We start from the raw sequence: 11,587 nt of genomic DNA, 5'->3' as shown, positions 1-11,587 counted from the left end.
CACGTAGGCATCGCCGCGTGACCTTGAACATGCGAAGCGGGTTTCCCCTCGGGGAGAACCCCTTGGTCTTGAGCCACCACTGTAGGGGCCTCATGTACAGCAGGCCAATAGGTATCACGTTGGACGCTCAGACCCACAGACCCAGCAGTCTCTGGAACTGCTTGACAGTGAGTGACCGGCCTTCTCTGACTCTCGCGACTGCGGTACTCGATCCGCCACACCTAGATAAGTGGTCCTCTGTAATGGAGAAAGCACACTCTTCTTGGCATTTAGTCTCAACCCCAGCTCTCTCATGTGGGCGAGAACGACATCTCGATGTCGAACAACCATCTGCTCTGCTCCAATCGTCGATATAATTTAGTATGCGGATGCCCTGGAGTCGTAACGGAGCCAGGGCTGCATCCACACACTTCGTGAAAGTGCGGGGTGAGAGTGCAAGGCCGAAAGGAAGAACACGATATTGGTACGCTTTGCCCCCGAAAGCAAACCTCAGGAACTTCCTGTGAGTGGGAAGGATGGATACATGGAAGTATGTGTCCTTTAGATTGATCGTGACAAACCAGTCCTCGGACCTGATCTGAGACACGACTTGCTTGAGAGTAAGCATCCTGAACTTCAGTCGCATGACTGAGCGGTTCAAATGACTTAAATCTAAAATGGGACGCAACCCCCCATCCTTCTTCGGAACTATAAAGTACCGGCTATAGAACCCGGACTGCCTCGCATGAGGAGGGACCACCTCGATGGCCTCCTCCTCAAAAGAGTAACTACTTCTTGTTCCATGACCAGAGCCTGCTTGGGGCCCACCAGCATGGGCATAATCCCGTTGAAACGAGGTGGGGGAGAACCAAACTTGATTCTGTAGCCTCTCTCTACAGTGTGCAGGACCCACTGAGACACATTTGGCAGTAGTTTCCACGCTGCGAGTGGCGCTCGTAGGAGACCGCAGTGCCCTGTAACTCCGGCAGGGTTAGCAGACCGATCTCCTGAGGGCACTGAGGTGAGACGGACACCGTGTAATGCGGTGTAACCCGTTGCATCCCAGAGGGGACTGCCCTCATGAGTCCTGGGCCAGTGGTGTCAGGACTTTTTGGCCAAGGACCTATTAGTCTTAAGTAAGGTCCGCAGATCCAGCTTAGACTTCGAGGCCCCCGACCTAGAGCGTCGCCTCGACCCACTGTCTCGACACGGGGGAGTACGTGAGGCCACGCTCTGTTTTTGTGCGCTGCTGACCGCTTCAACCTCCTCAGAGGAAGAGAGGTAATCACGTGCTCTCACTCTCGAAAAATTTATTTATTAAATATGTTTTTTTTTTTTTTTCGGTGAGTAAGATTCACATCGAAATCGAATGATGTAATATACGCGTTGCCTCGGCAGCGCGCGAGCCACTCAATCCAACCAACAACATCAATCTCCTTGACAAACAAACGAGCTCTAAATCTAGCGAACACGGGTGGAGATGGGACGAGCCGTCTCCAACACGTCCACCAGATCAGATGCGATTCCGAACTCAGTCGCCGCCGTGCCTCAGCACCAGCGGGACTGCAATCGCAAGATCACAGGCACGGACACACTCGGTGCGTGCCCGGCGAGAGCGGAGCGCTTTTTCTTTTCTCTCGAGAGCTCCGCTCCCCATTGATGCTGTTGATTATAATATCAGGCATAATATGCTTGTGTAACTGGTGTTTGTGCAACTGGCGAGCTCTCTGACGCCCTCCGTATCAATCTCCTTGGAGAAAGACAGGCGGGGGGGGGGGGGGGGGGGGGGGGGGGGAAGTACCGCAGCGCGGGCTTCCGAACTTTGAGAGTGGGCGCTGGAGCTGGTGGTTAAGGATGTAGATAGGGACGCGCCCGTCTACATTCCCTCCACCTGATCCATATGCGAAACCCACGAGCACAGCCGCCGCTCCGCCTCGGCGAAAGCGGGGCTGGCACCGCAAGGAACGCTAGTGAAGGCTCTCTCCTCAAAGAGAGCCCTCTGAGAGCGAAGCAAGGCAGTAACAAATGCTACCAAAACGGCCGTCAGCTCCTTTTTCTCGAGAGCTGACTCTGTGTGCTTGCTCTCAAGCAGACAACAAACAAACTGTGTGTATCCCCACCCGTAAAGTAACGCGGGCAGGGAAGAACACACAGCCTGAACGCTGCCTGTCCTCGCCTTAGTGTCTGGTTTTGTCTTAAGATTTCGTTTTGACAGACAACACTAAATAAGACTAACAAACAGATATCAGACAGAGCGCTTGCTGAATGACAAAAAGCTGATGCTGGTCTCACCGCATGTGCTTTTATAGCTGCCTGGTCATTACGTCACCCGCCCGTGACGTCTCACCCATCTATTGGTCTGATTACACATGAGGTTCAGAGCCCGTCACGCTGAAGGGTGTTCTCCTAGCGTTTCCGATGCAGCTCGAGTTCCTGAAGAGGAACTACCTAGTCTGCATGGATTTCATTGTAAACCTCTGAATACAGTGATTTATTGCAAGAAACTGCTGTGACATTTTGCAAAATCCGGCCCATTTTTTTATGGCAAAAATTAATCATACCATGTGCACTGAATATAAAAGTACTATGAGTGAAATAATCATACCATGGAAAGACAGTCGTCCTTGCACTGTGTTCTTTCCCATCTTGTTCTCAGCCACACATTCATAGCCTCCGGCATCCTCCTGCTGGAAACTGGGAATCTCCAGAACTACATTTGAGTTCTTCATCTTCACCTTGCTGGGAAACGGCACTCCATTCGCTCTCCTCCACGTTATCTCTGGAACTGGGCTGAATGTATGAAAAACTATGGTGAGTAATCTTGCAAAAGAGAAAAATTAAAAAGCTACATATATAGAGAGAAAAAAGAAAGAAAGAACACAGAGAGAGAGAGAGAGAGAGAGAGAGAGAGAGACATAAAAGATGAAGATGAAGAACAGAAATTTTGTATAATATCATTACATACTGTCTCCTTGCTGGGAAACGGCACTCCATTCGCTCTCCTCCACGTTATCTCTGGAACTGGGCTGAATGTATGAAAAACTATATCGTGCAATCTTGCAAAAGAGAAAAATTAAAAAGCTACATATATAGAGAGAAAAAAGAAAGAAAGAACACAGAGAGAGAGAGAGAGAGAGAGAGAGAGAGAGAGACATAAAAGATGAAGATGAAGAACAGAAATTTTGTATAATATCATTACATTGTAGATCACTGTCATTCCTCATATCTCAGCTCTAACATACTAAATGAGTTACATTTCCTTATAAGACTCCATCTCATTTCTTTTTGCAAGGAATACGTATATGGCTCATCCACTAATGGGATCAATTGAGAGAGAAAAATTGCTTCAAGGCAAAAATAAACTGTTATACGGTATTTCCCAAACAGATTTTGACAAGCATGTTTAAAAGGTGGCGAGAAGTGGTGGAAAAGGGCCAAGTTGAAAAACACATTAAGCTCAGTGACAGAGTACCATTAAAAGTCAGGGTAGCCGTAAAGGAAGGAAGCGGCATCAGTAACTACAAAAGGGTGAGGAATCACACTTACTTCCCCAAAGCAAAACACTCCAGTGTCACAACTGATCCCTTTGCAGCTGGAACCATATCAGAGAAATGAACCTCTATTTTCGGCTCATATTCACCCATTACGCCTATAAAGTAAAAAAAAAACTACTTTACTTTTTTCATTCATAATTCATTCACTGATTATGTATAATAGTAGAAAATGCATTATACGATAGATACCAAAGAGTGTTAGTAGGTGAACAGTTTTTTTCCCCCTGAGAACAAGCAGCTAAAACAAAGGCAACAAATTATTCATACCATCATCTGGAGTCTGACACAACGTGGAGAGGTGTGGTGTTTGCTGCAGCTTTTACAGTGTCTGTAAATATTTTATCCAGCCATTGTTTGTGTTTACTTTATGGCAAAGTATATTTAGGACTGTGAAAGCATTTCTTGAGAGTAAGCAGGGTTGTCTACGAAGCTCTGACTTCTAAAAAACACTGTCTAAAACTAATTTACACTGTGGTGTTTGCTGCAGCTTTTACAGTGTCTGTAAATATTTTATCCAGCCATTGTTTGTGTTTACTTTAAGTATATTTAGGACTGTGAAAGCATTTCTTGAGAGTAAGCAGGGTTGTCTACGAAGCTCTGACTTCTAAAAAACACTGTCTAAAACTAATTTACACTGTCTTGTTACATTAAAAAAAGTGTTTGCATGGTGTCAACATGCTGTCAAGTCGACACCAGAGAAAGTGTTTTCGGTGTTGCTTTCAAATCCTAAGCAAAATAAATTAGTGTTACATTTAAAGTCCAAATACAAAGAAAGAGATAAAAATCAACTATACATCTGCATGATTCAATACATTTAGTAAACCATTGGAACCAAGTGCCAACCAAGGTTATTACACTTGCATTTCTGTTTTTAATACTATTCTCAAATATACTATTATTGTTACCCCAACAATATGTCAAACATTACTACCAGCCAAAAATGCTTGATTGACTAATATTTTGTTTCAAGTTTAGTTGTAATGCTTTTTAAATCATATCACATGTGAATGTATCTTCTTAATTATATGTGGTAATATTGTTGTATGGTGAACTCAGAGGGTAGGGTTAATTAATTTAAACAAATTAGTGAAATCTAATATGGCACTAATTTAAAATTCTGCTAATACACACACACACACACACACACACACACACACACACACTGTATGTCAGTCTTATAGCAAGTAAAAAATTAAAAATAGACAATGGTGGTAATATTGTAAAGGTCTATTTAGAGGGTTAAGTTAATCAAATTAGTGAAATCTAAAATGTAACTAATTTAAGATCCTGTTAATTCATCTATTAAAAAGAAAAAAACAAACAAACACAACAACAACAACATATATTTGTTTATTCCACCTTGGAAACTGAACCTTAGTCCTAGTTATATATATATATATATATATATACTTTGCTGTTAGCCCAGCTAGACACATAATTTATCTAATGTTGTATAAGAACATGTGAACTATTTAATTTGAGCACTTAATGTTTTTAATATTTAATATTACTTGGGCATAGTTGTGTGTTACAGTAATGAAGTTTTAATTTTATTATTTTACTGGATACACTACATTAAAGCTCTTTATTTATTTAATTCTATATGCACGTGGTGGAAGATGGAGCTGGTGGGACCTCCTACAGCAAGTGCACTAACACAATTCAAACAAACCTGATGCTTAACTGCATCAACAGGTCAATCAAACCCTTTAGTGCTATGCTAGCTTCTGCCTACTAAATTGCCCACTGAAAAAGAAGAAGATATTTACCATCAGTTCGTAGTACCAGAGGGGTTGGGGAGCTGAGGACTTTGCCTTTAGTGATGCGGTTTACCACCACGCACGTGTAGTTACCCACATCTGAGGGCTCGACTTTGGCGATATAAAGGTTTCCCGTCTCCTGAGAGACAAAGCGACGATTGTCTTGCTGAACAAAGTAAGGGTACTCATTAAAGACCCATGCAAATGAGAGATCTGGAAAGGAGAGGGGGAACAAAACATATATAAATCAAAACAAATCAACTAGGTTAGCCAAACACTCTTGGGAACTTAAATTCTTTGTAATATCTGGTATAATCATTAGGGCACATAACATTTTTCTTTTCCAATAGCACTTCTGAAATCTGACCCAGGTGTATCTAAAATGATCATACGGTAATTAGAATCCTAAGCGGTGATAAATGCATCTTTATAAAACACTAAAAAGAATGTCAAGCCAAACAATATTAAAAACAAAAATAAAAAAATACTCTGACATAGGTGTCAGGCGTAGATTCAAAGATCAAATGAATGAACTCGCACACTAGCTTGAAAGCCATTAAGTCCTTCAAATTTGTAAACATTTTTAGAGGCCACAAGGTGCAACAAATAAAATAAAAATTAATTTATTAAAAAGTGTTTGAATCCTATGGTCTCGAAAAACAATTTTAGACAAAGCAACCATTCAAAAAACACATTAAATCTCATGGAGCACACTGATAAAAGTCAGAACTCTGTATTTCACAAATGTACAGCATATTTATGCTAGACTAGACTATAAACCAAAAAAGTAACACTATAAATGCCTTACCTCCTGCATATGATGGTGTACCACAAAGTAAAACGACCCCCTGGCCTTCTCGCACAGAGACAGCACTTCTCGTTTGAGTTTTTAAATTCAAGTCTGAAAGGCATGAAAAGAAAAAAACATTCAGAAGATACAGCAATGCTAGACATGAGCATGAAATACAGTTGCTGTCCCAGCAGGCACCTTGATATCAATTGATATCAATTTGACATCAAAAGTTAGTCAAGACTTGATCAAGATGCTTTATAACACCATTTTAAGGTCAGTTTGGACAGCAATTTGCTGTGGTAATTGGGTGAAAATATGAAGTTAATACTCACACTGAAATTGGTTTAATGTATATGCAGGCCAAAGTGTTTGACATTCAGTTTACATCAAATCAATGTTGCGGTTTAGACGTCAAATTGATGTCATATTAACATTACATCAATGATTTGTGTGTTTTATTGATATTTATTACATAATAGGAATTCTTTGTCAGCCTGGTTAAGGTAAATTTTTTCTTAACTGGGGCCTCAGACAGCATCGATTCGCTATATTTCCTTTTGAAACGTGTCCCAAAATCAAACTGACGTCAAAAACTTGATGTCCATTTCACCTCCACACACTCATGTCCTATCTAATGCCCATTCAATGACAAAGCTTTCTCTGGTGTTCAACACCACACCTGTAGATGGTGCTATGCTAGTAGTGACAGGGGAGCCTCTTCTTCAAAAGCATTTACAATCCTAAAACGAACCGTGACCTTGTGTCCAGCTCACGTTCTCACTCTCAGGAGGGTGTCATGTCATGTAAAACAAGTTGGCTTGGGTAACTTTTAAAGGGGGTCATCGGATGCCCATTTTCCACAAGTTGATATGATTCTTTAGGGTCTTAATGAAAAGTCTATAACATACATTGGTTCAAATTTCTCAACGGTAGTGTAAAAAACACCCTTTTTACCCTGTCAAAATCAGCTCTGTTTTCAGCACGCTGTTTTAGTCCATGTTGCTTTAAATGCTAATGAGCTCTGCTGACCCCGCACCTCACTTCCGTGGGGTGACGAGCAGACTGTAAACTTCAGCCGCGAAACTTGCTAACTAGCACATATTAGGAAAGGCGGTTTGCAAAGATTCATAAAAAACCCTTATACTCACTTCTTCTGTAGATGAAGCTGGATCATGAATGATTCACACAAACATAAATGCATTTAGGCAGATCGGGGATCAGCGCATTCCCTTCAAAAACGAAAGTAACGTTAATCCTCTGCATCTTCAGCGGCTCAGATGTCAGGAGTAAATGACGACTGCAATGGTCATTATTACATCCAACAACAAAACGCCTCAATTACTTAATCGGAGACGTTCTTGTCTTCCCCTGCACCGGAGTCAACACAATGGCAAACAGCTCACAGCTCACTCAGGGCGGGTCTAAGGTAAGGGATTTAAAAAAAAAACACGGGTGGATTTTTAGCATTATAGGGTGGATGTGTACACACATTTCCAACACACAATTATGTTCAAACAACAGGTAAAGTGAATTTTGCATCCGATGACCCCTTTAACACTTACAAGAATGTGTTTCAATAAACAACACATTCTCACTCCCAGCTCGTCACATATTGACACTTGGTCAGGACCCTTTGGAGTTACTTTTTGATGCACAGGGTACCCTTTAGATCGGAGACGTTCTTGTCTTCCCCTGCACCGGAGTCAACACAATGGCAAACAGCTCACAGCTCACTCAGGGCGGGTCTAAGGTAAGGGATTTAAAAAAAAAACACGGGTGGATTTTTAGCATTATAGGGTGGATGTGTACACACATTTCCAACACACAATTATGTTCAAACAACAGGTAAAGTGAATTTTGCATCCGATGACCCCTTTAACACTTACAAGAATGTGTTTCACATTCTCACTCCCAGCTCGTCACATATTGACACTTGGTCAGGACCCTTTGGAGTTACTTTTTGATGCACAGGGTACCCTTTAACCTAATTTTTTGACATGCAGGGTCCTCCATTGCTTTAAATATGACAGCTTATTTAAATAAGGTCAATATGCCGACACGAAAGGCATTGGGAATTTTATCATCATTATTAAATTATATATTGGGTAATAATATTGCCGTTATTGCATATATGTTGGGGTGTGATTTTTCAATGTAAACAGTCACAACAATTTCATTTACATTACACTATTTACACATTTATGAGCACATAGCCCAACCCTTGCCCCTAAACCTACCATTTGTCAATAAAACACAGGCTATAACAGGCAGATATAAATACAGTAATAATTTATTTTAAAAAATATTAACATTCCAAGTCTTCCGAGGCAAAACTATTGATTTGTGAGAGGAATAGACACGATCGCCATCTCCGTCCACCGTAAAGCTCGGATCCTGTGTGCAGTCTGTGTGCAAATTCAAAAATTGCTGCCAGACGAAGCCTTATGTCAGCCTTGGTTGTGAAATGCCATTGGCTCTTGTGTGTCTCGTGACCGATTGCATCTTGCTATGGGAGTATCTTTTTGAATGAGATGTGAGCACATTAACAGAGCAGGATCATTTTCAGCGATTAAAACCTTGTTTTACTCTCTTCTACGCAAAAAGATATCGCATGGCTTCAGAATGCAACACAACTTGTTTGTAATACATTTATACTGCTTTTTTTGGGTCAGATTTTGCAATAAATACCTGCGACTGTTCTTCTATTTACCTGTTACGTGTTTTATATTGTTCAGAAGTGGGTGGGTTTAGGTGCTCCAATGAAAGTATACATTTATATAAAATTATTTCTAATATTACAAATGCATGCAAACCATTGAATTAAGGTAAACAACTGAAAACAATGGAGGACCCTGCACATCAAAAATTTATGCTAAAAGGGTACCCTGTGCATTAAAAAATGACGCTAAAGGGGTACCTTGAAAGCGATGCCAAGGGGTCCTGACCAAGCGTCAATATATGATGAGTTGGGAGTGAGAATGTGCTGCAGTAAAATATGACTTTGTGATATGACTAGTTCTGGTAGTTTTATGTATACTCAGCTGTACCACGTGGTTTAGAATGTGCGCGAGACACAACTGCTTCCATGGCATGGCGCTATTTCACTTGGTAGTTGTACTAGTTGTAGTAAGTAATGCATGTGGAAAGCCCCATCAAAAGGGCCACCGTAATGCATTTTTAACTGGACTCTAATCATCTGAGCTGCTGAAACAGTCAAAACTGTGTTTTTTTTTTTTTTAAAAGGAGTTAGTCAGTGAATACTGAAATCCTGTCTTAATTATTGCAGTTATGAGCCTCTGTGGTACATCTGTTCTATTTATAGCTTAGAATTCTGGCTATTGTGATATCATACAGTCTTCATTTACTCACTCTTCTACTACTTGAAGTTCTTCCAAACCTGTACGAGTTTTCTTCTTGGTGAACATATTATGTGACCCTGGACCACAAAACCAGTCATTTTTTTGGAAATTGAGATTTATACATCACCTGAAAGCTGAATAAATAAGCTTTCCATTGATGTATGGTTTGTTAGGGCAATAGGACAATATTTGGCCGAGATACAGCTATTTGAAAATCTGGAATCTGAGGGTGAAAAAAAAAAATCTAAATATTGAGATATTGAGAAATTTAAGTTAAAACCCATACTCCTGGTCGAGTGCGCTCTGACCCCCATAGGTGACGGGAGGCCAGAGGACTCGTAGGCTAGTGAGATGGCCTCAACCACCCACCTACTCATAGTCTGCTTGGTCACCGTAAATCCCTTCTTTGGCGGACCAAAACAAACAAAATCTGATCTGCCTTACGCCACGGGGCAGCTCTGTGTGCGTAAGAGTCCAGTGCTCGAACTGGACAGAGCAGATTAAGCCTTTCTTGGCCTACTTCCTGGTACGGAGGAGGACAGAATGCCTGAAGTACTATGGGTCCTGGTGAAGAAGTGGACACCTTAGGGAGCTCTGGACTGGAGTATAGTCTCAACAACCTCAGTTGAGAGACCAGATGCTAGGAGCTGTGCCCCCTCAGGGGCCATGCCCACAGCTTCCATAACTCCGGGCGGGGGTGATGAATGGCGCCTCCCACCTGAGAGAGGAGGTCCCTCCTGATCGAAATCTCCAGCGGAGAGCCGTCGAGAAGGGACTAGCAACAGACGGACCCCATCCCGGCGTACCCTCTCCAGAACTCCCAGGAGCAGAGCGATCAGGGGAAAAGCGTACAAACGAAGCCTCGGCCACGTCTGCACCATGGCATCAAGCCCCAGTGGAGCTGGATGCGAGAGGGAGAACCAGAGCGGACAGTGTGTCGGTTCCTGTGATGCAAATAGATCCATTTCCGCATGGCCAAATTCCCTCCAAATGAGCTCCACCACCTCAGGTGGTGGAGCTTATCATTACCTTATCATTCACCTCCATCCCCCGGGCCTCAGCCCCTGCCTCGACGGGATATCTGCCCCCTGATTTAGATACCCAGGGATATAAACTGCTCTTAGAGAGAGGAGCTTCCCTTGAGCCCACAGAAGGATCTGGCACGCCAGCTTGTATAAGGGGTGCAAACGCAGACCCCCCTGCTGATTGATGTAGGAGACCACCGATGTGTTGTCTGTGCGGACAAGCACATGATGCCCCCTTAGGTCTGGAAGGAAGTGTGTCAGAGGTCGAAACACAGCCAGCATTTCCCGGCAGTTGATGTGCCAAAAGAGATGATGGCCTTCCCACAGACCCTGGGCAGAGCGGCCACTCATGACCGCTTCCCCAGCCCGTGAGATAGGCATCCGTCGTTAGCGATATGCGACGACAAGGAGCCCCTAACGTCGGGCCTTGAACCAGGAACCAACGTTTCTTCCACATGTCTAGGGCACGTAAGCATCGCCGCGTGACCTTGATCATGCAAAGCGGATTCCCCCTCGGGGAAAATCCTTTGGTTCTGAGCCACCACTGCAAGGGTCTCATGTACAGCAGGCCAAAATGTATCATATTGGATGCTGCTGCCATCAGGCCCAACAGCCTCTGAAACTGTTTGACAGTGAGTGACTAGTTCTCCCGTGCCGTACCGTTGCTGGGCGGCAGCTGGGATTTTCGCTCATCGGAGCTCACTGAGCCCTGAAGCACCAAGGGTGGCAGGGTATCAATAAGCCTCCGTGAGGGCACTGAGGAGGATTGGGCACTGTATACTGAGGTGTTATCCTTTCCTCCCCAGGTGGGTTGCCCTTAGGGACCTGACAATGGTGAGACCATTTAGCCGAGGTCCTCATAGACAAATAACGGTCCGCAGATCCGTTTTCGGTCTAGAAGACCCCAACTGAGAGCATCGCCCTGACCCCCGATCTTTCTGTGGAGGGGTGCGGTTTGCAACGCTCTGTTTTTGAGACTGGCGATATGAGGAGCTTGATGGCTTGGGCTGCTCCCGCTCAACAGCCCCACCCCTGACCTACCGCCGTATAAGCTTTCCCAACCAGACTCGATGTAAGCCTAACGGGCCTGGTGGGAAGCTTCGGGGCCTTCAGGGAC

At 43.4% G+C, this 11,587-nt stretch overlaps 1 protein-coding gene across 1 annotated transcript in view; it reads right to left on the bottom strand.

Annotated features, from left to right (window-relative positions):
- The window catches only part of LOC107551499 (contactin-3-like), a 105,077-nt gene that overhangs the window by 41,963 nt on the left and 51,527 nt on the right, over nt 1-11,587 (bottom strand). The window contains exons 5-8 of the mRNA XM_016233116.1: nt 6,102-6,194; nt 5,303-5,506; nt 3,526-3,628; nt 2,585-2,769 (exon numbers count right to left, since the gene is read on the bottom strand). Coding sequence (XP_016088602.1) covers nt 2,585-2,769; nt 3,526-3,628; nt 5,303-5,506; nt 6,102-6,194 — 585 coding nt within the window. The remainder of the gene's footprint in view (nt 1-2,584; nt 2,770-3,525; nt 3,629-5,302; nt 5,507-6,101; nt 6,195-11,587) is intronic.

The sequence above is a fragment of the Sinocyclocheilus grahami genome, unplaced genomic scaffold (assembly GCF_001515645.1).
Source record: "Sinocyclocheilus grahami isolate Dianchi unplaced genomic scaffold, SAMN03320097.WGS_v1.1 scaffold426.1, whole genome shotgun sequence".
Taxonomy (NCBI): Eukaryota; Metazoa; Chordata; class Actinopteri; order Cypriniformes; family Cyprinidae; genus Sinocyclocheilus; species Sinocyclocheilus grahami.
The sequence above is the reverse complement of the archived record's forward strand: the minus strand, read 5'-3'. Positions and strand labels throughout refer to the sequence as shown.